The 24,092-nt window shown below is 64.0% G+C and overlaps 5 protein-coding genes across 5 annotated transcripts; 4 read left to right on the forward strand and 1 right to left on the reverse strand.

The window, feature by feature from the left end:
- The first annotated feature begins 271 nt into the window (after positions 1-271).
- Positions 272-3,775, forward strand: RSKR (ribosomal protein S6 kinase related). Its single transcript, XM_050322060.1, has 11 exons — positions 272-507; positions 1,182-1,265; positions 1,345-1,413; positions 1,585-1,654; positions 2,334-2,441; positions 2,613-2,653; positions 2,743-2,770; positions 2,857-2,946; positions 3,017-3,105; positions 3,179-3,289; positions 3,370-3,775. Exons 1-11 carry the CDS (start codon positions 349-351, stop codon positions 3,589-3,591), a joined length of 1,071 nt encoding a protein of 356 aa, XP_050178017.1. The 5' UTR covers positions 272-348; the 3' UTR covers positions 3,592-3,775.
- On the forward strand, positions 3,598-13,387 carry SPAG5 (sperm associated antigen 5). The gene is made up of 26 exons (XM_050322121.1): positions 3,598-3,688; positions 4,079-4,386; positions 4,589-4,705; positions 5,295-5,382; positions 5,538-7,161; positions 7,244-7,436; positions 7,776-7,895; positions 8,027-8,119; positions 8,236-8,370; positions 8,669-8,788; positions 9,037-9,129; positions 9,267-9,401; positions 9,501-9,594; positions 9,678-9,771; positions 9,858-9,939; positions 10,364-10,497; positions 10,795-10,960; positions 11,094-11,268; positions 11,380-11,451; positions 11,596-11,719; positions 11,994-12,105; positions 12,317-12,397; positions 12,482-12,625; positions 12,768-12,842; positions 13,029-13,097; positions 13,190-13,387. Exons 1-26 carry the CDS (start codon positions 3,598-3,600, stop codon positions 13,286-13,288), a joined length of 4,638 nt encoding a protein of 1,545 aa, XP_050178078.1. The 3' UTR covers positions 13,289-13,387.
- Positions 13,388-15,073: 1,686 nt separating this feature from the next.
- Positions 15,074-15,793, reverse strand: LOC126643610 (basic salivary proline-rich protein 1-like). The gene has a single exon (XM_050322122.1). The coding sequence runs from the start codon at positions 15,791-15,793 to the stop codon at positions 15,074-15,076; it is 720 nt and encodes a 239-aa protein (XP_050178079.1).
- On the forward strand, positions 15,170-19,235 carry ALDOC (aldolase, fructose-bisphosphate C). Its single transcript, XM_050322059.1, has 9 exons — positions 15,170-15,310; positions 16,224-16,346; positions 16,432-16,643; positions 16,736-16,790; positions 16,880-17,040; positions 17,538-17,621; positions 17,705-17,879; positions 17,963-18,162; positions 18,723-19,235. Exons 2-9 carry the CDS (start codon positions 16,235-16,237, stop codon positions 18,816-18,818), a joined length of 1,095 nt encoding a protein of 364 aa, XP_050178016.1. The 5' UTR covers positions 15,170-15,310; positions 16,224-16,234; the 3' UTR covers positions 18,819-19,235.
- Positions 19,236-19,740: 505 nt separating this feature from the next.
- Positions 19,741-23,800, forward strand: PIGS (phosphatidylinositol glycan anchor biosynthesis class S). The gene is made up of 12 exons (XM_050322053.1): positions 19,741-19,798; positions 19,910-20,049; positions 20,126-20,237; positions 20,668-20,757; positions 20,893-20,984; positions 21,075-21,273; positions 21,554-21,696; positions 21,798-21,912; positions 22,168-22,313; positions 22,433-22,533; positions 22,892-23,102; positions 23,201-23,800. The coding sequence occupies exons 1-12, from the start codon at positions 19,756-19,758 to the stop codon at positions 23,474-23,476; spliced, it is 1,668 nt and encodes a 555-aa protein (XP_050178010.1). The 5' UTR covers positions 19,741-19,755; the 3' UTR covers positions 23,477-23,800.
- The last annotated feature ends 292 nt before the right edge of the window (positions 23,801-24,092 follow it).

Genomic DNA, 24,092 nt, shown 5'->3' on the forward strand with positions numbered 1-24,092 from the left:
CGCTCACGGGTGGGTGTCGCGGTGCAAAGGGCAGCACTGCCGCCGTGTCCCGGGCGGGGGTGGTCGCGGCGGGCGGGGCGGGGCGGGGCGGCGGGGTTATGTAAGGCGGCGATTACCGGGGACCGGGCCCGGGGCGCGGCCGGGCGGCGCCGCGATGGGAGCAACGAGCAGCGGCCCCGGCCCGGCCCCGGCCCCCGTGCGGCCCCCAGGTGCGTGCGGCGGCATCATCCCGAGGGGTCCCCCCGGGTATCCCCCGCGCCCGGGATCCCCTGGGTGACGCTGTCCCCGGTTCCGCAGGGCCGCGCCGTGGGGTCGTGGGTGCGGGCGCTGCTGAGCCGCGCTGGGTCGATGCCGGTATCGGTACCGGTGCCGGTACCGGGGCTCGCCCTGGCCCCGCGGGGCCCCGCCGAGGAGCCGCCGCTGCCCGGGTGGCCACTACCGCAGCTCGTCTCGTTGTTCCTGCCGGAGTTCCCCGTCCGCCCCTCCGCCCGCCAGCAGCAGCTCAAGGTGCCGTCCCGGGGCCCCCACCCTCCGAACGGGGTCCCGGTGCATCCGAACGGGGTCCCCGAACGTCCTCCTGGGGCGCCCGCGCCTCCCGCATCCTACCCCGGCAGCCCCGGGCGCCCTAACGGGTCCCCTCGCATCCTGTACTGGGATTCCTGCTCGTCCTATCGGGGTTCCTGCACGTCCTACCGGGGTTCCCCAGCGCCCTGAGCATCCTCCTGCGCCGTACGTGCATTCCGTGCCACCAACCCGGCACCGCCGACCGTCTTGCCGAGCTCTCCCCGCACGCTGTACCGGGTCCCTGTGCATCCTTAGCGGTGTCCCCGGCCGTCGCACCGGGTCCCCTTCTACCCCCGCCACGTCCTCGTGCCCCATATCGAGTATCTGTGTGTCCCACCGGGGTTCCTCTGCATCCCACCCGGATCCCGCGTGTAGTACTGGGGTCCTGTGCATTCTGTCAATATCCACTGCTGTCCCGGTCCCCCGTGTCCCTGTGCCCCACATCGGGTTCCCATGTATCCTGCTGGGGTCCCTATTGAGTCCTCCTGGTCCCCAAGTGTGCCTGTGCCCACCATGCTCTGTGCCCACACCCTCCCCCCTGCAGCACCCCCTTTCTGAGCACCCCAAGCCCATCTCCATGGAGTGCTCAGACCCTGCTCCTCCTTCCGCCCCCCCAGATCCTGGGCTTCGTGGCCAAAGGCTCCTTCGGGACCATCCTCAAAGTGCTGGACTGTGGGAGGGAGAAAGTCTGCGCTGTGAAGGTGGGTGCTGCCCCCGGGGCCCATGGGGTGCCCTCAGCTGCCCCTGTCCCCCCTCTGACAGCCCCGCACTGCCCCCCAGGTCGTGCCCAAAGTGGAGGTGCTGCGCCGTGACACCCTCAAGCAGTGCAAGGAAGAAGTCAGCATACAGGTTAAGGGGGGATCCAGGAGGGACCTCAGCCCGTGTAGGGGTTCACGGTGGCCATGGGGACATGAGGAGGCTGTGGGGGCTGTGGATGGAAGGAAGCAGAAGCGGGGTCCCCTCTCCCCGCTTGGCCCCCCACCCCGGGGGCCGCTCACCCTCTCTGCTTTGTGTCCCCAGAGACAGGTCAGGCACCCGTTTGTCCACGGGCTGGGGGACAGCTGGCAGGGCCAGCGCCACCTCTTCATCAGTGAGTGACCATCTGCCCGCGGGCTCGCCCCGGCCCCCCGCCCTGCACGTGTCCCTGCCGCCCGCACACGTGTCCCCGCACACGCGCGCGCTCCCCCCGCGCAGCCGCTGCCCCGTGGGGATCCAGGAGCTTGGCTGCCGGCCCCCATCTCCCACCCCGCACAGGCACGGGGATAGGGGGACAGGGAGGGAAACAAGCCACAACGGGGCAGGGGCCGGTGTGGGGGTGAACAAAACACCTGAGCCCCAGTGCCCACCTAGCCCCGGTGGCCCCGGTGGCTGTGTCACCTCAGTCCCTACACGGTTTGCATGTTCCCAGTGCCTGTGTGACCCCAAGGAACATGTCACTTTGGTGCCTGTGTGGCCACAGTGCTGCCCACATGGCTCTGGTGCCCACGTCACCATGGGACATGGCCCCAGTACTCGCATGCTCCCATGTCACCTTAGTCACGCCTTTGTCACCTTAGGGCCCATATTGCCCTGGTGCTTGTGCCACCTCGCTGCCCTTATAAACCCAGCATTTCCATCACCTCAGTGCACGGCCGTGGTGCCTGTGTCGCCTGGGTGCATGGCCACAGTTACCCCTGTGCACTCCTGTGCCCATGCCACCCCGGTGTCCCTCGTGCCAGCCTGGCCCTGTGGGACAGCCCATCGGTAAGGCACGTCCCCTGTCCCGGCAGTGTGCACCTACTGCAGCACTGGGGACCTGCACGCGCTCTGGCGCGCCGCCGGCTGCTTCGCCGAGGCCACCGTCCGCCTGTTTGCCGCCGAACTGGTGCTGGTGCTGGGTGAGTGACCTGCCATGCCGGGGACAGCCACCACTGTCCCCACCAGCGGGGACCCACAGGTAGGGTCAGCCATCCTTTGAGGTGGGCAGTTGCCTGCTGGGTGCCCTGGGGGTGGCAGTGGGCACTGTGCTGGGAGGGGTCACGCGGCACTGATGGCTGTCTTCTCCTCAGTGTACCTCCACGACCTGGGCATCATGCACAGAGATGTGAAGGTGGGTGGCAGCAGGGCTGGGGGCTGGGCTGGAAGGGGTCTCTGAACCCCTGGTATGGAGAAGCCACCTCAGTGCCTGTCTCATTTCAGATGGAGAACATCCTCCTGGATGAGAGAGGTAAGAGATTGGTGGCACCGCCTTGGGGACACCCTCTCCATGGGGACACCCTCTCCATGGGGACAACTCTGTGGGTTTCCCCACAGGGCACCTCAAGCTCACTGACTTTGGCCTCTCCCGGTACCTGCAATGGGGCGAGCGAGCCCACACGATCTGTGGCACCCTGCAGTATATGGGTAAGGGGGCAGAGGGGGGCTGTGATGGGGGGCACAGCCCCCCCAGGCACTCACCCACTCATCCCCACAGCCCCAGAGGTGCTGAGTGGGGGACCCTACAGCCACGCGGCTGACTGGTGGTCCCTGGGAGTCCTGCTCTTCGCCCTGGCCAGTGGGGAGGTGAGTACCACAGTGTGGTGGGGGGATCAGGGACACACAGGGAGACCCAGAATTCATTCCACGCTCCCTCCAGTTCCCTGTGGCGCCGGCGGGGGACCACGTGGCCATGCTGGAACGTGTCAAACAGAGCAGCTATGAGAGCCCACCTGCGTTCAGCCCCGAGCTAGCCCGGCTGCTCGCTGAGGTAACCCTCCTGCCTGGATTTTGGGTCTCCCTCTGGATGCTGGGGTCCCCACCACTCACTGTCCTCCCTCTGTTCTCCAGCTGCTGTGCCACAACCCCCTGTACCGCCTGCGCTACCTCCACCACTTCCAGGGCCACCCCTTCTTCCGTGGAGTGGCCTTCGATGCTGACCTGCTGCAGAAGGACCCGGTGGTGGTGGCAGTGGCCCCGCAACCCCGCGAGCAGTCCCCACCCGACCCCGCCACCTTCGCCGACTTTGACTACGACCTCGCCGACCCCCCGGACCGGCCCTGGCCTGGCTGAGCCACCATGGCTGAGACCCTCGGCATCGCTCAGGGACATTCCCCACCCCGGCAGCGGGTTGGACCCTGCTGGGCCGGGTCCCCCACGGGGTACCCGGGTATTCCCCAACCTCACCCCCGGGTACCTCACCTCTGTACCTCTCCCCGCGGGAGCAATAAACCCGAGAGCCGCGGGCACTGCTGAAGGTGCTGCCCTGACTCCTGCGGGACGCCCGTGGGGGGAAAGCGCGACCACCGCGGCGGGTGGCGGGACTGGACCCCCTGCCCCTTCGGGTCGATGTTGGGCCAGACCTGGGGGGGACGGGGGGGCGTGTAAGGCTGGTTCCCCAGGGGCGGGCGCTGGGGGAGCCCCAGGGGCGGGGGAAGAGCTAGATTCGTGCCCCCTCCGTCTGTCCGTCTGTCCGTCTGTCCGTCTGTCTATCCGTGACCGCCGTGCAGCGCGGTGGGAGGGGCGGGGCTTTCCGGTGGTGGGCGCGGCCTCTGCGCAGGCCCCGCCCCCGCGGTGACGCGCGCGCGGCGCAGTCAATCAGAGGCGCGCCTGGTGTTCAAACCGGCGGCGCGCGGGCGGCGGGACCGCCCCGGGACCGGCACGGGAGCACACCCGGGAGCACACCCGGGAGACCGCCCCGGGGACCGGCACGGGAGCACAACCGGGAGCACACCCGGGAGGGGCCGCGCCGGGGACCGGCACGGGAGCACACCCAGGCGGGGCCCGCGCCGAGGCGGAGAGCAGGCCCGAGAGCGTGAGCGGGGCCGGGACCGTTCCCGGGCCATGCAGGCCGCCAGGACGCCCGCCGTGAGTGCGGGCCGGGGCTGGCGGGCGGTTTGGATGATCCCGTGGGGCGGAGAGGGGGGAGGTCCCGGGGGAGGGGGCGGTGGCGTTTTCGGGGCGACCCGGAGCGCTCCCGGTGTGTTTGTATGTGTATGTGTATATGTGTGTGTGTGGGGATGGGGGGCACTGCCGGTGGTGCTGCCGCTGACCCCCGGTGTCCGCCCAGGCGCAGAAGCGGCCCCGGCGCACCCCGCTACTGGAGCTGCAGCTCCAGCCGAGCGCCGACCGGACCGGGCTGACCCCGCTGTTCCACCGGCTGCGGCTCAAGGTCGGTGTGCGGCGGGTAACGAGCGGGTAACGGGGAGGGCTGCTGGGGTGCACTGGAACTGGGGACACCGGGGGGCATGGGGGTACTGGGGCACTGGGCGGGCGTGTGAAGTGAGATAACGCGCAGGTACCCCCGAAATGCCAGGTAGTGGGAGGGATTGTAGGAAAAATTATTTCCGAAGTCGAGAACCGTAGACTTAAAAGAACATTAATCTTATCGGAGTTTCAAACACCGGGCCCTGGGCAAGACACTCCCCCCTGTTCTTCTCAGGTCTTTTATCATCCCTGGCACTCCCCCTCTGTGGGGACCTTCGACATGTCTGTAGAACTTACCTTTTCTCATACCAGGGAGTTTTTCTCTGGAATAGAGGAAGAGAAAACATCTAAAACTCCCTGTGGGGAAAGATCCCTCTTCTAGGCAGGAAAGGTTTCTTAAGTGAAATACCCTAGTCTCGTAAAATCTTCCGGAAGATTTACTTCTTGTAAAATCTACCCTTACAGGGCAGTGGGGTGGGGGAAATGGGGAGGCTGGGAAAATGGCTGCTGGGTGCAGGGGGGAAGGGCAGGGCTGCCCTGACATCCCCTTCCCTCCAAATGTCCTGTAGGATGGTGACTGTGCCACCCCAGTGTCCCGTGCCCGGGGCTCCCGCGGCAGCGTCACCACAGTGCCTTGCACCCCAGGACCTCTGCGAAGTGCTACCTCGGTCCCCCCCAGCAGCACCACCCCAATGCCTTGCACCCCTGGGCCCCCCAAAAGCACCGTTTTGGAGCCCTCCCGGACTTCTACCCTGGGCCCCCGCCCATCAGAGATCCCCAGGACTCCCATCCTTAAGCCTGGTGCCTCTGAGGCCCCCAGCAATCCCACCGTAATGCCTGGTGCCTTGGAGCCCCCAGCAGCACCAGCCCAGAGGCCCCTGGCAGTCCTATTCCAGAGGCTGGCACCCCAAAGCACCCTGACAATGCTGTGCCAGCACCTTTGTGCAGCCTGGTCTTGAGGCCCAGCAACACAGAGCCCCCCAGCATCACCGTGCCAGCTTCCCTGTGCAGTTCCATCCCAGTTCCCAGCACCCCAAAGTCCTCTGGAAACACTGTGCCAGCTCCCCTGAGCAGCTCCAGCCCTGTGGCCAGCACACCAGAGTCCCCTGGAAACACTGTGCCAGCTCCCTTGTGCAGCTCCATCCCTGTGGCCAGCACACCAGAGTCCTCTGGAAACAATCTGTCAGCCCCCCTGTGCAGCTCCATCCCTGTGCCCTGCACCCCTAAGTCCCCTGGCAGTGCCATGAAAGCTCCCCTGTGCAGCTCCTTCATAGGACCCTGCACCCCAGGGCCTCCCGGCACCAGCTCCACCCCACAGAAAGCTTCTTTCCATGGGTGGCAAGTGGCACCCCCAGACTTTTCCTGCAGCTCTGTGGCCTCTGAGTCCCTATCTGGAGATAGGAGTGTTGGTCCTCTGCCTTACCAAGGCACCCCTGAGGGAGCTGAGTCCCCTGCCCCCCCAGAGCAGAGCCCACCTGGGCTTGCTTCCATTGGGGCAAGTATGTTGGAGCCTGCTGGGTCAGAAGCAACCATCGCCCCTGTCACCTCTCCTGAGTTGACCCCGGGTGCTGTGTCCTGGATGTTACCGCTGATGTGGCTGGAGAAGACCCTTAATGTCCCATCCCTGATGGAATCCCTGCAGCACAGCCTGCCCCTCCACGTGCCGCGGCAAGATGCCAACTGCAGTGTCACCCCAGTGGCCACTGTGGTCACTGGCACCAGCATGACCCCAGTGGCCACCGCGGTCACTGGCACCAGCATGACCCCAGTGGCCAGTGTGGTGGCTGGCACCAGCATGACTCCAGTGTCCAGTGTGGTGACCGGCACCAGCATGACCCCAGTGTCCAGCGTGGTGGCTGGCACCAGCATGACCCCATTGTCCAGCGTGGTGACCGGCACCAGCATGACTCCAGTGTCCAGTGTGGCAGCCAGCACCAGCATGACTCCAGTGTCCAGCGTGGTGACCGGCACCAGCATGACCCCAGTGTCCAGCGTGGTGACCGGCACCAGCATGACCCCAGTGTCCAGCGTGGTGGCTGGCACCAGCATGACCCCAGTGTCCAGTGTGGCGGCTGGCACCAGCATGACCCCAGTGTCCAGTGTGGCGGCTGGCACCAGCATGACCCCAGTGTCCAGCGTGGTGACTGGCACCAGCATGACCCCAGTGTCCAGTGTGGCGGCTGGCACCAGCATGACCCCAGTGTCCAGTGTGGCAGCCAGCACCAGCATGACCCCAGTGTCCAGCGTGGTGACTGGCACCAGCATGACTCCAGTGTCCAGTGTGGCAGCCAGCACCAGCATGACCCCCGTGCCCAGCGGGGTTGCTGGCACTTTCGTGGCCATCCAGGACCTGTGGGAAAGGGGCGTAAACACATCTGGGGGAGGCCTGCCCTGTGCCAAGGACAGTGCTACTGAAACGGACTCCTTGCTCTGGCAGTAAGTATGAGGACATATCCCCTCGGCTGGGGCTGTGGCACCTGTGGGCTGTCCCTACCCTAAAGCCTCTCTCTGTCCCCAGCTGTCCCCGGGAGCAGCTGAAGACCCTGCCACGGGCAGAGCTGGAGGGGCGGCTGGAGAGCACCCTCATCATCATGGAAGCCCTGGCGCTCCAGCTGCGTGGCTGGCTGGAGAACCAGCGGCTGCTGCCTGGTGTGGGGCCAGCCGAGCAGAGAGACATGATCACACAGACGGACATGACCTGCCCTGAAGGGGTAAGAGTCCTGTCCCAGGTGATGCCACCCCGTTCCCCGCAGCCTCAGTGCCGTGACAGTGCCCATGTGCCGCTGGCGAGACGGTGACCCCGGCTGGGCTTCGGCCCAGTGGAGTGGAAGTAAAGCAGGGCTGCTGCAGCACAGCATCACGCGCCCGGTGCTGCATTATCACGCCTGGATCAACCCGCTGAGTTTGCTGGATTTGAACCCTCGTGGGGGGAAACATCCCTGGCACACGTGGAGGGAGGGTGGGAGATGACATGGCTGACCAGCTCTTGCTGGATCCAGGGTGGAGTGGGGCTGGTGCAAAACCCTCTCTGCTCTGCTGGATGCCCTTAGGAGGAGGAGATTTACCACCACCTTTACCTCGAGCAGCGGAAGAAAACAGTGGCCCTGCAGCGGCAGCAAGAAGCGGAGCGGGATCTGCAGCAGGAGCTGGAGCTGGCTGCCAAGAACATAGTGTGTCTCACTGGCTGTGTGCAATGAGTGTGCTGGGTCTCAGCTGGGCAGGGCACACCTGTGTGCCTGGTGCTGTCTGTGCCAGCTACAGGAGTGCTGCTGGGACTCCAGTGTCCTTGTCCCTTCCCTAGAGTGCCTGGAGCAGCCAGTGTCTCCTGTTCCGGGGCGTTGCGGATGCCGCCTTTCAGAGACTGAAGGATGAGAAGGGAGCCCTTGCACAGGAGGTGAGCCCTCACACATCGGTCTGGTTCCCCTTTCCCCTGGGTTTTGGGAGATGCTGGTGCTGCCAGCACCCACAACAGCTGTCTCCAGTGTCTCATGGTGCTGTCTCCTCCTGCAGCGGGAGCAAGTGAGGGCCCTGGTGTTCCGGTGCCAGGCCATGCTGGAGAGAGTGCCCAGCAAGCTGCGGAGCTGCCTGGAGGAGCGGGATGCCATGAGGCTGCGAGCAGATGAAGCCCTACGAGCAAAGGAGGAGGTAAAGGGGTAGCTGTTGGTGGCAATCTCTGCTGTCTTCATGCCTTTGATGAGGTATCCTGTGTCTCTGCCCCTCTCTGAGCAGTGAGGGTCTCCTGGCATCCCAGGGAAAAAACCATTATGGAAGGCCAAGGGTGCTGTGGCTGTGTGGGGCAATGGAGCTCTCTGGATGGGTTTTTGGTGTGGGCTGTGTCCCATTGGGAGTAGGAATCCTAGGCTGGCACAGCACGCAGAAATGGCTCCCAGGATTTGCCCCTCATGCAGCAGCATGCCTGGGGGCATCATCCTCTCCCTTGCAGGGATATCATTTCCTGGAGGCCTTCCGTGCCCACGCCAGTGCCCAGATCAGTGCCCGTGACCAGAGCTTGGCCTCTCAGAGGGAACTGTGCACACTGCTGGCAGAGGCCATCGACCTGCAGGTACTGAGTGGGGTGGTACCCCCAGCTGCCCCCCACCTGGGTGGTCAGGGGGCTGGAAGGGCATCCCCCTGTCCTGAGCTTGGGTGATGCTCTGTGATGGGCTTGGATGCACTGGAGGTTTCCTGATGCTGCTGCTGGGAAGCTGCTGCAAATTCGGCCTCAGGGCTGTCACTTGTCTCCCCACGTGGCTATTAAATGTTGCTTCCTCCACCATGGCACTGCTGACTCATCTCTCTCCTACCCCACAGAAATCCCTGTCTGCCGAGACTCAGACTTTCCGGGAAATCATTGATGTCACCTTTGAAAATGTACAGAAGGAAAGGAAAGCCATGCATGTGGAGGTGAGGGGTGTCCCAGAGGGGGCTTAGCCCCTTGCTGCCCTGCCAGTGCTCTGTGCCATGAGCAGCCCGTCTGCACAGCAGGGCAGTGCCATGGCAGCGCCACACTGAGCTCTGCCCGGTGCTGTCTCCCTTCCCAGCGGGAGCAGGTGAGGGCCCTGATGTCCCGGTGCAAGGCTGTGCTGGAGCGTGTGCCCAGCAAGCTGCGGAGCTGCCTGGAGGAGCGGGATGCCAAGAGGAAGCAAGCAGACGAAGCTCTTCAAGCCAAGGAGGAGGTAGGGAGGTGGCTGGTGCTGAGTGATGTCCGAGGCACAGGGTGATTTGGGGCACTCCATGGGGACGAGCAGCCTAAACCAAGTGCTGTGCCCCCACAGGTGTCCTGCCAGCTGCAGGAGACCTCGGTGGCCCTGCAGGACATGGAGGCTCAGCTGGAGCAGCTGACGGAGGCCAACTCACGCCTTGCAACAGGTAGGGGTGGGTGACATGGGGCTTTGTAGCTGCCCCATCCCCACTATCCCATCCTCCTGCACTGATGGGTCTGCCCCTTGCAGACCTGAGCACCGTGATGAGAAATCTGGCCAGTGTGGAACAGGAGCGGGATGCGCTGCAGCAGGACAACAAGAAGCAGCAGGAGCAGATGGATGAGTGGGTTTGAGCCCTGGGGTCCTGAGCCTCTTCTCACCCCTTGCCCCCAAAATGTAGCACTCCCTGACCCCATCCCCTCCCCATAGGCTGGCACGGGAGAACAGGACCCTGAAGGTGAGGTGTGATGAGCTCTGCCAGGAGCTGCTGGAGGCCACCGAGTGCCGAGAGGTAAGAGCTGCCTGACCCTGCCCACATTGTCACGTGCTGCTGACCCCCGTGATGGCCTCTCCAGAATGCTGGCAACCGGCCAGAAGCAGGATTAGCCCTCCTGCAGAGGGGGGATGAGCCTTCGAGGGCAGGGCGGGTTGACATCCCGCACGTAGCGCAGCTTTTCATCCTGCCCAGCGGGTGATTCCCCGGGAGGGGGCTGGGCAGCTCTTCGAGATAATTTTCCCCTGCAGGCATGGAGCCATCCCCCAGCCTGTCCTATGTCCTCAGTAAACTGGTTTCCAGGAGTTATCTGCTGGGATAAAGCTGCCCTTGATTGGAAACAGCAGCCCGAGGCAGGGGAGGGGCTGTGCTGGGGGTCCCAGTGGGCCCCCCTGGGTCTCCCTTTGGCTGCTCATGGCCATGTCCCTCCACCCTCTTGCAGTTCCTCGATCAGGAGAACAGCATGTCCCGCATGCAGCTGCTAGAGGTGGAGGCCAGGCTGAACTCCACACAGGCCACTCTACAGGAGTGCACCCTGCAGCACGAGAAGCTGATGGATTCCCACCAACACCTGCGGTACTGCCCCACTCACCACCTCCACTTGAACCCCTCTATTTTTAGGAAATCAAGCCCTTCCTGGCGGGTGGGGGGGACACAGGGGACAATGGCTATACCCCAGCCAAGCATGGTTGTCTAAGCGGTTGGTAGACACTTGGAGAAGGCCAGTAGAGACCCTATCTTGGGGAAAGCTGCCCAAATTTGTAGGATTTGCACCATTGCTGGTTCATGGTGAGACACAGGCATGAAAAATGTCCCCATCCTACATAAAGGAAGGGGAATACTGCTCCTGCTGAGGCTAATGCCATCCCACAGGGAAGAGCATGCTGCCCTCAGCAAGGAGCTAGAGAATACCAAGGCTGAGCTCCTCAATGTGCAGATGAAGAGGAGCAAAGTTTCCTGGTGCTCCAAGGACATTGCAGAGTGCCACACGCGGCTGCAGGAGCTCGCTGACTGCCTCAAGGCCGCTCTAGAAGAGCAGGTAGGAATCCTGTGCTGGGGACAAGGGGCGGTCACACACCTACACCTCTCCATGGTGTAACTTTCAGACCCCCATGCTTGCTGGGGCAGTCACAAACTGCACTCTGGCGCTGTGCTCTCCTTCCCCTCTGAAGGATAACGATGATGCCCCATTGAGAAGCAAAGCCTGGACCCCATCACAGCAGGCCACAGGCTGGCAGACACCCCACCGTGCCTGGACCCCTGCCTTCCGTGTGCCCGTGCACCGCACCCCACACTGCGCCGGCAGCTCCTTCGTGGGCAGCGTCCTGAAAGCGGTGTCAGGGAAAGGTGAGCTGGCACCTCCTGCCTGGGTTTTGGGGCATTGGGGATGGGGATTGCTCCCTCCCATGCTGGGGGATGTGCAGAGCTGGGCACAGCCTCTGTCCTCTCCTCTCGCAGATGCCAGTGAAGCCACCAGAGGTGAGACTGCTTTCAGCAGGGACAAACTTACATCCACACCGAAGCCAAAAGGTATTGGGGCTGTCACCCTGCCCTGGACCCTGCTGCAAAGCCGCAGTGCTGCTACACGGAGCGATGAGCAGGCATGCCTTCCTCTGTGTCCCCTGGGGCTGATGTTCCCTCTGTGCCACTCACGAGGCTCTTCCCTGCCTGCAGATCCCGAGGAGAGTCTGCTGGAGAGTGTGAAAGAGCTGAGAGCTGTGGTCTCCAACCTCTCCATGCTGAGCTTCCGCATCCAAGAGCTGGAGCAGAGCGAGTTCAAGGCACTGCAGATGGAAATGTGAGTTCAGCAGGGGCTCACATCAAAGGCCAGACAGGGGCATCACTCTCCTGGGCATGGCTTCTCCTGCAGGCAGCCTGCCTGTGTCTGCCTCTCACGCTAGCTCTGGATTAGACCTCTCCTGCCATGCCTAGATGGGCTTTTTCCAGCTGGCTGGGTTTGGACAGTTGTCTTCTCACACCATGGGGCTGATGGGATGCCCAGAAAGGGGTTGGTACCTGGTGCTGTGCTCTGCTGTGGTCCCCAGCTGCTCACCACCACTGTCCTCTCCCAGTTCTGACTTGCAGCTCCGTCTGGAGACGGTGACAGAGAAGAGCCAGGAGAAGATGGATGCCCAGGCTGCCACCATTGCCAAGCTGAACAAGGCACTGAGGACCAAGATCGAGGTGAGCTGTGCCAGAAGTGGGCCAGTGCTCACCCCAGGGCAGAGCCGAACTGGGACGGGCGCTGATCTAGGACACAGAGAAATCTGGTGATGCCCCATGGGTGCTCTGGCTTGTCTGACCTTCTTGAACATGAGAAAACCCACTCCCCCACGGGGTGCTGGGGGTGACCAGGGCCAGGCACTGCCTGACACCACTTCTTCCTGGCTTGCAGAATGAGAAGGAGCTGCAGGACGTGGTGAAACAGCAGGAAGAGAAGATGTTGCAACTCATCGACAAGAGTGGGGAAGTCACGGTGTGTGATGGGGGCAAGGCTGGGCTGCACCTCAGGGGGCTGCTGGCACCAGGACCCCTCTCAGCATCTCCTCTACCCCCACAGATGCTGAAGGAAGAGGTCTCCCAGCTGAAGCGCTCGCTCCAGCGTGCAGAGACAGAGGCCAAGGTGCTGTGGGAGGAGATGCGGGGGAAGGAACCCAAGGTGGACACGGCCCATGTCCAGGATCGGGTCCTGCTGCGGCAGGAGGTGAGGCCAGGGGGCTGCTGAGGGTTCCTCCTGGCACTAACCCCGCCACAAACAAGAAGAGCTCTCTAAACCTTGCAACACCCCCCTCCATCCCAGGGCTCTCTCCCCAGAGTTATCTCAGCAGTGCTCGCTCCTTTTGCAGGTGGATAAACTGCGGCTGCTGCTCCTGGAAAAACGGGATGAGAAGCGTCTGCTCTATGACAAGTACCTGGAGCAGGTATGGGGAACCCCAAGGGGCTGCCTTGGCTCCGGTCATAGAATCAGAATGGTTTGTGTTGGAAGGGATTTTTTTAAAGATCATTTAGTTCCAACCTCCCTGACATGGGCAGGGGTCCCCTCTCCCTTCTGGGCTCATCCCTGCCCAGGTTTGGAGCAGACTCCTGACAGGCATCTCCCACTGCAGGAGGTGAGGCTCCATCATGCCCAGAAAGAGCTGAAGACCCATGAGGAGATGAAGGAGAAGATGAAAGAGGTGAGATATATGGTTCATTGCTCACCCTTATGGTGACTGTTAACACCACCTCCCATCCCAAACACTGCCACTAATGCTTCTGCTGTCCCCAGGTCCTGTCAGTCATCCCTGAGGTGGCAGTGGGCTGCCAGGAGTTCCACAGCCTGCTGTGGTACCTGGGCCTGAAGCCAAGCCAGCAAGGAAGCTGCTGAGCCACCACTAAGCCCGTAGCCTAAAACCTTTCTGTTCTTCTGTCTTACTAAAACCTTACTGTTTTTACTGTTGTAATTGTTTATTGAATAAAGTTTTTGTTGGCATTTACCCTGCCTGGTGCGTGGATTCAGGAAGCTCCTGGTGCTATGGGTGGGGACAACTTGTCCAGCCTGTGCCGGCTGCTCCTGTTCCGTCACGGGGCCATGGGCACAGCTCTCTGCCACCCCAGGGCCTCTCCTTCTTGGCGGGGGACACATCCCCCGCTGCCAGTGCTTGCTCTCAATGAGACGCTGCGTTCCCCAGGCTCCCACCCTGCGGCCTCGGCAGCGGCCGGACTGCCCAGGCTGAGCCAGCTTCCCTCCCTCAGTCCCCCCTCCTCCTCTTGCCCTAGATTCCCTCTGTGACCCCCCTCCTCCTTCCCTCTCCACCGGGATCGTCGGGATCCTGCACACCCCCATCGTGGGGTTGTGGGTGCACGCCTGTCGTGTCAGGATGGGTCCAGAGGCTGCATCCTGCTCCCCATCACGGGGCTGTGGGCACACGCCTGTTGCACAGGGATGTTTCCCCTTCCCAGCATGGCTCCAGCAGGCAGCATCCCATGGCTCAGCCAGCACTGGGAGCTCTGCCAGCTCCTGCTCCCAACCCCCCCCCTGGCTGCTGCATGGAGGGGGGCTCCCTTTAGGGGCTCCCCTGCTCCCAGCACAGCTCCAACCTCACCTCCCTCCTTCCCTGCTAGGGCAGCTCCTGGGGGGATCCCCATCCCGGTGTTCCCGACCCCAAGGATGCTCCCCACCGCCGTGGGGACCACACGGCGCCTCCCTCCCCTGCAATTGCCCAAAATAGCAGCACTCAAACAAGTGCTCTGGTTTTTAATGGCCTGTTTCTCCTGCCCACGGGGAGAGAATCACCTTCCCCTGCCCTCTGCCACAGCCCTGGCGCTCTGTGCGAGGCAGGGACTGTGACACCTGGGGTGCTGGCACCCTGATTTCCCCAGGGAATGGAGGTGTTTGGGGCTGTGCCTCTATTCCCCGGGTGCGTGGGTGGCCTGTGGAGAAGCGGCACAACCTGCTTCCTGGCATCACCTCTCTCCCTGCTCTGGCTGTGACCCTGCTGGCAGCAGTGGGGTAGGTTATGGCCCCCTGAGATGTGAGGCTGGCAGTGGGGGCTCCTGGCTCAGGGATGCAGGGAGAAATGCACTCCTTTCCCTGGATTAGGGCCACGCGAGGCGGCTGAGCCCTCCTTTTACGGCGGGATTCAGCACAGTGGGGCCCTGGCGGCTGTCCCCATGGGGCGAGTGGGGACACTGGTATTGTCCCTCTGTGCCGGCTCTAGGCGGTTGTTTAGGGGGGCTGGTCTCCAGTGAGTGCCCCCACCCTGTCCTGGGGGGTCTGGGGCTCAGTGCTGCTGGGGCTTGGCCCCTGGTCGCAGAGGTGACCCAGCCAGGGTGTCTGGTGCAGTAACAGTGGGGTGGCACAGGAGGTCCCTGCCCTTAGCTGGCAGTGGCAATAGGGGTGCACACAGTGGGTCCCCAGCAGTAGCAAGGGGGTGGCAGAGGAGGTCCCTGCCCATAACCAAGCAGGGGTCTGTGGCACAGAAGGGTCTCCAGCAGCAACTGGTGGTAGCACAGTGGGCTGCCTGCGTGGCACGGGGGGCCCTGCTCATGGCAGGGGGTAACTCAGCTCTGTCCCTGGACTCTGTGTGTGTGTGTGTAGAGCACAGAGAGGTCCCCATCACAGCGAGGGGCTGCAAAAGGGTGGTACAACGGGGTCCCCAGCCCGGGGTTGTCACCCTGGGGTCCCCACCAGCGCGGGAGTTGATGCCGGCTGGGGGGGTGGGAGGAGGGCACGACCCTGCCGGGGGATTGTGTCCGGCGGGGCGGGGGCGGCAGGAGGCGGGCCCGGGGGCTGGTCCTGCCCGGTGCCGCCCCGCCGGTCACGTAGCTCTGCGGCATCGCAGCCACATTTACCGCGGGGCCGGAGCGCGCAGCCCGCAGTTCGTGCCCGCCGCCGCCGCCCTACACGGTATGGGGAGCCGGGGGTCGGGGGAGCCGGGGGCTGGGGGGAGCTGGCGGGGGACGCCGGCGGCGGGAGGCGGCAGCCCCACTGAGCCTCCGGGGTGTCTCCACGCGGCATTCCCGGAGGTCGGGCAGGGCTGGGGGGCTCCAGGGCAGAGGGACCCCCGGACATGGGGGTGTTGGGGGGTTGGGGAGACCCCGGAGACTCCTCGTGCGCTGGCGGAGCTCGAGTCCCGATGGTGCCGGCCGGGGAATGTGTTGCCCCGAGGGGAGCGCCAGTTCCCGGGGGCATCACCGGCCCCGCGACGGCGCCAGCCTCGGGGTATCGCCATCCCTGGGGTGCCCCAAACTCCGAGTACCCCCATCCCCGGTTTGTGCCCCTCGGAGACTCCCCATTCCTCATTCCCAGGGTATTTCCGTCCCCCCGGGTTATCGCCATTCCCCGCGTACTTCTCCGCGGGGTATCCCCGGCCCTGGGGGGGATCGCCATCTCCGGGGTACCCCAAGCCCCAGGTACCGCAAGACGCAGGTAGTGCCTCCCTGGGTTCTCTTCTTCCCTCTTTCCCGGGGTATTTCCGGTCCCCCGGTATCCCCATCCCCGGGCTGTTTCCATCCTCCGCAGAATATTCCCGGCCCCGGGATACCCCCATCCTCGTGCCCTCGGGGCCCTGCCCCGGTCCCCGCGGAACTGCGCTCCCTCAAGATGGCTGGGCTGGGGGCGGGCTGGCAAGGCAGCAAAATGGCTGGGAACTCCCCGGCATCCTCCACGAATGCCCGCCACGAGGCTTACACAACATCCCCTGACCGGTGGGGCGGGGGTCTCAGCCCCCTGGAGGGTCCCGGGTCCCCGCCGGAGGCGGGTACGAGTGGTTTCGGGAGCCGCCCCGGTGGTGCGTGACTCAGTCCCCGTCCGCTCGCAGCCACCGCCACCATGACGCACCAACACCCCGCGCTCACGGCCGAGCAGAAGAAGGAGCTGTCGGACATCGCGCTGCGGATCGTGGCCCCCGGGAAGGGCATCCTGGCAGCCGATGAGTCCGTAGGTCAGTCTGGGCAAAGGGGGGGATCTGCCCCGCCACCCCTTTTTTCCCCACCCTGGAGGCTGACGAGGTTGCTGGGTGCCCTCAGGGAGCATGGCGAAGCGCCTCAACCAGATTGGGGTGGAGAACACGGAGGAGAACCGCCGGCTGTACCGCCAGATCCTCTTCAGCGCCGACAGCCGGGTGAAGAAATGCATCGGGGGGGTCATCTTCTTCCACGAGACCATGTACCAGAAGGCTGACGACGGCACCCCCTTCGTCCAGATGATCAAGGACAAGGGCATCGTCGTGGGCATCAAGGTGTGAGGGGGTGTCCGGTGGGTTTGTAGGGTGCTGAGGATGCTTGGAGGGTGCTGGTGGGGGCTCAGCACCGCCTTCCCCTCACTCCACAGGTGGACAAGGGTGTTGTGCCGCTGGCTGGGACAGATGGCGAGACCACCACGCAGGGTAGGTAGAGCGGGCAGGGGATGGGGTTTGGGGCTGTGAGGTTTGGGGCCGCGGGTTTGGGGCTGTGGGGCTGACGCGCTGCCCGGCAGGTCTGGATGGGCTGTGGGAGCGCTGTGCCCAGTACAAGAAGGATGGGGCTGACTTTGCCAAGTGGCGCTGCGTGCTGAAGATCAGCGAGCACACCCCCTCCGCACTCGCCATCATGGAGAACGCCAACGTCCTGGCCCGCTACGCCAGCATCTGCCAGCAGGTCTGTGTCTGGGGGCAGGCATCGCCCCACAGGGCGGGCGATGGATAGGATGGGTATTAACTTGGGTGGGCAGGTGTTGCCTCACGGAGGCGGGCACAGATCCATGAGGCTCAGCACTGACCCTGTGCATTGATAACCGCTGGGGATCATCCCATGGGTGAGGCGGGACATGACCTGTGCGCCAGGTAACACCTCACGTGGATGATTGGGCATTGCCCTGTGGGGTGGGCATCACTCATGGGATCAGGCATCAGTCCACAGGGCCAGGCATTGTTATGTGGGGCTGGGCATCACCTCACAGACACAGGCATTGCTCCATGGGGCCAAGAATTGACCCTTCCAGGCTGGGCATTCCCCCATGAGGCTGGGCATCACTGTCAAGGGTTGAGCCTTGGGGATGAGCATCGCTTCCTGGCTGTGGGCAGTGTCCCACATTACAATGGGGCTGGGGGATGCCCAGGGACATCACCGTGATGGCATCTGCCTGCTGTTTGCAGAACGGCATCGTGCCCATCGTGGAGCCGGAGATCCTGCCTGATGGTGACCACGACCTCAAGCGGTGCCAGTATGTGACTGAGAAGGTGAGTGGTGGGGTGGCAGCAGGGTGGGCACTAAGCTGTGCTGTGCCCTGCTGGGGGGACTCCACACTGCCCATCCTCCCCAGGTGCTGGCAGCTGTCTACAAGGCACTGAGCGACCACCACGTCTACCTGGAGGGGACCCTGCTGAAGCCCAACATGGTGACCCCTGGGCACTCCTGCCCCACCAAGTACAGTCCTGAGGAGATTGCCATGGCCACTGTCACCGCTCTGCGCCGCACCGTTCCCCCAGCCGTGCCAGGTACCAGCCCTGGGACGTGGCAGGGACCAGGAGGGGGATGGCTTGTGTCCCCCTGCCCGGTGCCATAACCCTGCTCTCTGCAGGTGTCACCTTCCTGTCTGGGGGTCAGAGTGAGGAGGAGGCTTCCATCAACCTCAACGCCATCAACACGTGCCCGCTGGTGCGGCCATGGGCCCTCACCTTCTCCTACGGGCGGGCGCTGCAGGCGTCGGCGCTCAACGCCTGGCGTGGGCAGAGTGACAACGCTGACGCTGCCACCGAGGAGTTTGTCAAGCGTGCAGAGGTGATGGGGGTGGCCCTCCTGAGAGGGGGTACCAAGGGCTGCATCCCCTGGGGTGGTGGGGGCACCAAGGGCTGTGTCACCATGGGGTGGTAGGGACACTGAGGGCTGTGTGTGCATGGGATCATAAAAGACTCTGAGGGCTGTGCCACCATGGAGTGGTGGAGAAACAGAGGGGGCTGTATCCCCCAGGATGGCGGGGATGCCGAGGGCTGTGAACCCATGGGTGAGGAGGGATGCTGAGGACCACGTCCCACAGGGTCTGTGCCTCGTGGGACAAGGGATGCCAAGGACCACAGACCCTGAGGAGGTGACACAGTACTGTCTCCATGGGGGACAGTGAGGGCTGTGTCCCCAGTAGGGGATTGCGGGGTGCCAAGGACCAGATCAGATCTGGGATGATGGGGGACGCCAAGTGTTGTGCCCAGTGAAATGGGGGACACCAAGAGCCCTGTCCCTGTGGGAGGGGAATACCAAAAGCTGTGACCCCAGGGACTGGGAGACCCCAAGGGCCACACCCCATGGGGTTGGGGTGAAACCACTGACATTTCCTTTCCCTGCAGGTGAACGGGCTGGCGGCGCTGGGCAAGTACGAGGGCAGCGGGGACGACTCGGGAGCCGCCGGGCAGTCCCTCTACGTGGCCAACCACGCATACTGAGCCCCGGCCGGGCACCCCGCCGGCCCCCCGGCCCGGCCCCCTCCCCGCCACTGCTCACACCCCGCTTCCACCCCAGCCACCCAGGGGAGCCGCCACGCGGGGAGGGGAAGGGGAGCGTGCCGACGGGCCGGCCCCACGCCGCCGCACCCGCGCTTGGAGTGGGGGGTCCGGGTTCCCCCGGGCCCTGCAGGGAGCCGCCCGGCTGCCCCTTTGGCAGGGGGCTCCGGCGGGGCTGTGAGGCTGGAGAGTAGGGCAAGGCCGCGTGGGGGGGCAGGAGGGGAGGCCTGGGGGTGCCCCTGCCCTGCCGTAGCTTTGCAGTCCTGGTCGCCGCCGCCCTCGGGGGCGCCTGTGTCGTGTTCGCCGTGTGTGCACCCCGTGTACCAAATAGCCTAACAACGAATAAATGGTAGAGACAGCGCTGCGCCGCCTCCTTCCTCGCCGCGGGGCGCCCGGGAACCACGAGCTGCCCCGTTCCGGGCTGCCCGCTCCGGGCACCATCCAAAGCCTGCTGAGCTCACTCGTGCAATGAGCTGTGTCCGGTCTCAGCCCACCCACTGCCATCGGGAGGCTCTGTGAGCTCGGCGCGGGGCTGGTTAGGCTCTCCCTATTGGCCGCGGGGAGGGCGAGGAGCCCTTGAGCAGGCCCTGTGCTCCCCACTCCCCGTGTCCTCCACTCCCGGTCCTGGCGCTTGACGTCGCACCGGAGCCCCTCTTCGCCGGTCCGCGCAGGCGGTGGCATTGTGTGTCCCTCCGCGGCACTCGTAGAGCGCAAAGTCCGCCTTCGCAGGGCCGGGGAGTGGTCTGATTGGTCCTTCTGCCCGCCTGTCTGTGCCGCCGAGCGGCGCACTCCGCGCCTATTGGCTGCTCTGGGCACGGCGAGCGCTGAGTGGCTGGGCTGGGCCCAGGGCACGCCCCCCCGGCCGGACCAGGAAGTGAAGATGGCGGCAGCGGCGGCGGCGGCGATGGCCGCGGACGAAGCAGGTATGGGTGGGATGGAGGGCCCGGCGCTCCCTCGCTCGCTCTCTCCTGCTCCCAGCCCTCCGGCTCCGGAGTGCGGGGAGCTGGACCGGTGCTGAAGCGCTGTCCCCGCAGAGCGGGCGCGGGGTCGGCGCGCCGCCCTGTCCTTCGCGACCATCGCCGTGGTGCTGGGGCTGCCGCTGTGGTGGAGAACGACCGAGACCTACCGCGCCGCGCTGCCCTACGCCGACATCGACGGGCTGGGCCAGCAGCCGGTGAGAGCCGGGGGGGTCCGGGGCCAGTGGGGGCTCCGGGGGCTCGGGGGCCCACGCTGACGCTGCCCCCGTGCAGGTTCAGCTGGTCGTGCCCGTGACCGTGGTCTTCAGCCCGGGGTCCGTGCCCCGGGACCTGCCGAGCCCGCTGCCCTTCAGGGACGTGCAGGAGATGGAGATTTCCGTGAACCGTGAGAAACACCCCCCCACCGTCCGTCCGTGCCCCGTCTGCCCCTCCTGGGTGCCCTTGTTCTTCTCCGAGGGGTCCCGACCTGCCCGTGGCTTCTCTGCCGGGCAGCCCGGAGCTCCCCAGACCCCAAACCCACGTTCCCCAGCACGGGAGCAGAGGGGACAGCAAGGCCCCCAGCGTGCTGCAGGGAAGGGACCAGCCCCTCTCCCTGGGGATGTGGAGGATGGAGCCCTGGGAGGGTGGGATGTGCCTGGGTGATGGGGGGGCTGTCCTGCTGCCTGCATTGACCAGCTGATGCCACGTGCCATGGTGGGTCACCAGCTGGTGCCCAAAGGACCTTGTAGCATGTATCCTCCTGGGGTTGCCCTTGTTCCTCTGAGGGGCCTTGGGGACCAGGGTTAACGGATTCACTCAGCTTTTCCCCCCTGTAGTGCGAACCAGCGTCACATCCCGCTATGAGATGGCCTATCGGGCCACCACGGCCCAGGAGGAGGCGGCTCTGGCTGCCACCACTGCACGAGGTACTGGAGCAAGGGACTGGTGGGGAGAGGTGCTGAGCACCTGGTCACTGCTGCGCAGAGGGCACGCTTTGCTGTGTCTCAGAGTGGGGATTGGAGTGAAATCCCCGACCCTGCTGATGGCTCTGTGTTCCCCAGAGGCTGACGCTGCTTTGCGCCCGCTGCAGGACGTCTCGATGGGCTCCCTGACCGTGTACGTGGTCCCCGAAACCTCCCCTCTTCTGCCTCAGGTAGGAGGTGCTTCACCCCTCGGAGGTGCCCTGTGGGGAGGGACGTGTCACGGGTGGCACCACTGAGGTGTTCTCCTGCCCCGTCCCCAGGGCACCAGCGTCTACGTGGGGAGGCACCGCGGCGCCCTGGTGAGGGCTGGGGGCTCCCTGGCTGCCCTCCACACCCGCCTCCGGCAGGTGACACAGGTGATGTCCTTCACGGCCGCCTCCATCGCCGCCGCCCTCTCGGACCGCGTGCCCGATGGCCGGCTCAGCCCCGACGCGCGGCGCGCCCTGAAATCCAGCCTGGGTACGGACCTGACCGGGGCAAAGCCCGCTGTCCCTGGGGGAGATCCCCTCCCTGCTCCACTTGTAGCATCCCTGCATGTCTCCTGGGCTAACACACCCCGGGGTCTTCCCTTGGCAGTGTCTCTGGGGCAGGGTCTGTGCTGTGCTTGCTGTGGTGGGGCGCTGGTGGGTGACCCCACATTGGGGCAGGCCAGGGAGGAGGGTTTGGGTCCTGCTGCTCTGGGGAGCTCTGTGGCAGTGGTGGCTGTGCTGGGGCCTCACAGGCTGTGGGTCCTCGGCAGGGTATGAGATCACCTTCAGCCTGCTGAACCCTGACCCCAAGTCCCACGCCGTGGACTGGGACATCGAGGGGGCCGTGAACCGCTACGTGAAGCCCGTCCTGGACAAACTGAGCTTGGTGGCCAACTTCTCTGTGGACTCACAGGTGAGGGCTGGGAGAGGTGGTGGGGACAGCCCAGCCCTGGGCTCCCCAGGTGCTCTGGGATGCACTTCTCTGCCAGCAACACGTCCCTTGTGTGCCCGCAGATCCTGTACTATGCCATCCTAGGAGTGACACCACGCTATGACAAGGAATCCTCCAGCTTCCTCCTGAGCGCTCACAGCCTCCCACACGTCATCAACCCCGTGGAGGCCCGCCTGGGTGAGCACTGTGCTCATGTGGCTCCCTGAGATCTGTCTCACAGGACCTGGCTCTCCTGGCTCTGCTGAGGGAGAGGGGACAGCTGGACCTGTGGCCTGTGCCCTTTTCCACCTGCCAGCTCTGGATGGGAGCAAGGGTGACTGAGACCTGCCAGGGTGGCACTTCTGCTTGGGGCTGTGAAGGAGGAGCTGGGCTGTGGGCTGCTCTTGTTGTCTTTGCTGGCCAGGAGAGTTCTTTGACTCTGTCCCACTGCAGGCTCCAGTGCTGCCTCACTCTACCCCGTGCTGAACTTCCTGCTGTACGTGCCAGAGCGCTCCCACTCCCCCCTGTACATCCAGGACAAGGATGGAGCCCCAGTGAGCACCAACGCCTTCCACAGCCCCCGCTGGGGTGGCATCATGGTATGGGACCATGGGGGTGCTGGCAATGCTCAGACAAGGTGGTGGTTCCCCATTCCCAGCTGGTGACCCTACCAACCCCGAGGCTCCAGCTGTGCCTCACTGACGTAACTCTCCTGCAGGTTTACAACGTTGAAGCCCCTGCTTCCCCTCAAGCCTCCCTCCCGCTGCACGTGGACGTGGACATGGCACGAGTGATGGAGGTTTTCCTGGCCCAGCTCCGGTGAGGATGCTCTCTTCTCTCCCTGAACCTCTCTGTGCTCCCCTGGCCCATGTGGGAATCAGTGGGGTCAGAGCAAGCTGGACCCAAGCAGCTCATTTGCTCCTCACACTGTGGGCTCTGGGAGGCTGAGGGTGGCTTTCCGTGGCCTTTGAGGTGCTGGCTACTGGCCATCACTGCTCCATGGCCAGGGGTGCTGGCACATCTCCTGTCCCCTAAGGTGGGAGGGTTGGCTTGTCCTGCCCCAAATCCAGGAGGCAATTAAGCAGGATTGGGACTGAACATAGCAGGGAATAAGAGCAGGGAGCTTGTGGAGACGCAGGCTTGTGATATGGGCTGGGACCTTCCCTTCTACTCCCAGGTTACTCTTTGGGCTGTCTCGGGAAGAGCTGCCCCCTGACTTCCTGCTGGAAAGCCCAGGGAATGAGGGGCTGGCTGACTGGGAACTGGACCACCTGCTCTGGGCCCACACTGTGGAGAACATTGCCACTGTGTCCACCACACTGACCTCGCTGGCCCAGCTCCTGGACAAGATTGGGAACATTGTCATCAAGGATGATGTTGCCTCTGAGGTAGGGCTGGGGCACCCTGAGGTGGGGAGTGGAGAGGGCTGGGTGTCCTGATGGTCCTCCCTGGCCAGGGACTGAACCTTGGCATTGTTCCCTCACAGGTGTACCGAGCAGTGGCCTCAGTGCAGAGTGCTGTGGCCAAGCTGGCCATGGGCCACCTGCACTCAGCTTTCCAGGCCAGCAAGGAGGCCGTCACCTCCTCAGAGCGGGCCTTCTTTGACCCATCTCTCCTCCACCTCCTCTACTTCCCTGACGATCAGAAATTTGCCATCTACATCCCGCTCTTCCTGCCCATGGCTGTCCCCATTCTCCTGTCGCTGGTCAAGATTGTCCGGGAGACCAGGCAGCGTAAGAAGGAGCCCACCAAGATGGACTGAGCACATGGCACTGATGCCCTGCCTTGGGGCTCTCCCCACATTGTGGGGTGTGTTGTCACAGACTTGTGGCCCAGGAAAGCACCTCAGAACAGTGTCAAGGCCTGGCCAGACCCAAGCTTGGCTTGGGTCTGCTGTGGCCAGGGTGCAGGAGTAGGAAGAGAGGCTGTTTTGGGTGGTGGGAGATGGTCTCAATCTGGGTGCCCTTCACCAGAAAGGCAGAAAGGAGAGGTAGGGGGCTCCCTGTGTGCACCCCCAGCCCTGTACTGTGTTCAGAACAAGCTGCTGTGTAAATAAATAACCCCCTGTTGTGCAGGGGGACTGGTGTGGGGCTGTGTGAACCTCTATGAGCCATGCGGGGAGTGGGAGGGATACCTATTGTCCTGCCTTCCCCTGGCCCGGCTTTCCCACCCCCACAAATTTCTTTGTGGGGTTACTCCTATCTTATGGGTATTATTTTGTGGGGTTATTCCTATCTTATGGGTATTATTTTGTGGGGTTACTCCTATCTTATGGGTATTATTTTGTGGGGTTACTCCTATCTTATGGGTATTATATTATGGGACAGGTTTACTCCTGTTTTATGGGTATTTAGCCAAAAATACTCAGTTATGGGGGA

Source organism: Myiozetetes cayanensis, unplaced genomic scaffold, assembly GCF_022539395.1.
Source record: "Myiozetetes cayanensis isolate MyiCay16 unplaced genomic scaffold, myiCay2020 scf27, whole genome shotgun sequence".
In the NCBI taxonomy this organism is placed as follows: domain Eukaryota; kingdom Metazoa; phylum Chordata; class Aves; order Passeriformes; family Tyrannidae; genus Myiozetetes; species Myiozetetes cayanensis.

Coding starts and splice junctions, on each gene's coding strand:
- SPAG5 (XM_050322121.1), top strand. CDS start 3,598: ATGGCTGAGACCCTCGGCATCGCTCAGGGACATTCCCCACCCCGGCAG. Junction 4,387..4,588: donor AGGCCGCCAGGACGCCCGCC/GTGAGTGCGGGC, acceptor GTGTCCGCCCAG/GCGCAGAAGCGGCCCCGGCG. Junction 5,383..5,537: donor CACCCCAGGACCTCTGCGAA/GTGCTACCTCGG, acceptor GGTGCCTCTGAG/GCCCCCAGCAATCCCACCGT.
- PIGS (XM_050322053.1), top strand. CDS start 19,756: ATGGCGGCAGCGGCGGCGGCGGCGATGGCCGCGGACGAAGCAG. Junction 20,238..20,667: donor GATGGAGATTTCCGTGAACC/GTGAGAAACACC, acceptor TCCCCCCTGTAG/TGCGAACCAGCGTCACATCC. Junction 23,103..23,200: donor AGGATGATGTTGCCTCTGAG/GTAGGGCTGGGG, acceptor GTTCCCTCACAG/GTGTACCGAGCAGTGGCCTC.
- ALDOC (XM_050322059.1), top strand. CDS start 16,235: ATGACGCACCAACACCCCGCGCTCACGGCCGAGCAGAAGAAGGAGCTG. Junction 16,347..16,431: donor GGCAGCCGATGAGTCCGTAG/GTCAGTCTGGGC, acceptor GGGTGCCCTCAG/GGAGCATGGCGAAGCGCCTC. Junction 18,163..18,722: donor AGTTTGTCAAGCGTGCAGAG/GTGATGGGGGTG, acceptor CTTTCCCTGCAG/GTGAACGGGCTGGCGGCGCT.
- LOC126643610 (XM_050322122.1), bottom strand. CDS start 15,793: ATGGCGATCCCCCCCAGGGCCGGGGATACCCCGCGGAGAAGTACGCGG.
- RSKR (XM_050322060.1), top strand. CDS start 349: ATGCCGGTATCGGTACCGGTGCCGGTACCGGGGCTCGCCCTGGCCCCG. Junction 1,414..1,584: donor AGGAAGAAGTCAGCATACAG/GTTAAGGGGGGA, acceptor TTGTGTCCCCAG/AGACAGGTCAGGCACCCGTT. Junction 2,442..2,612: donor CGAACTGGTGCTGGTGCTGG/GTGAGTGACCTG, acceptor TCTTCTCCTCAG/TGTACCTCCACGACCTGGGC.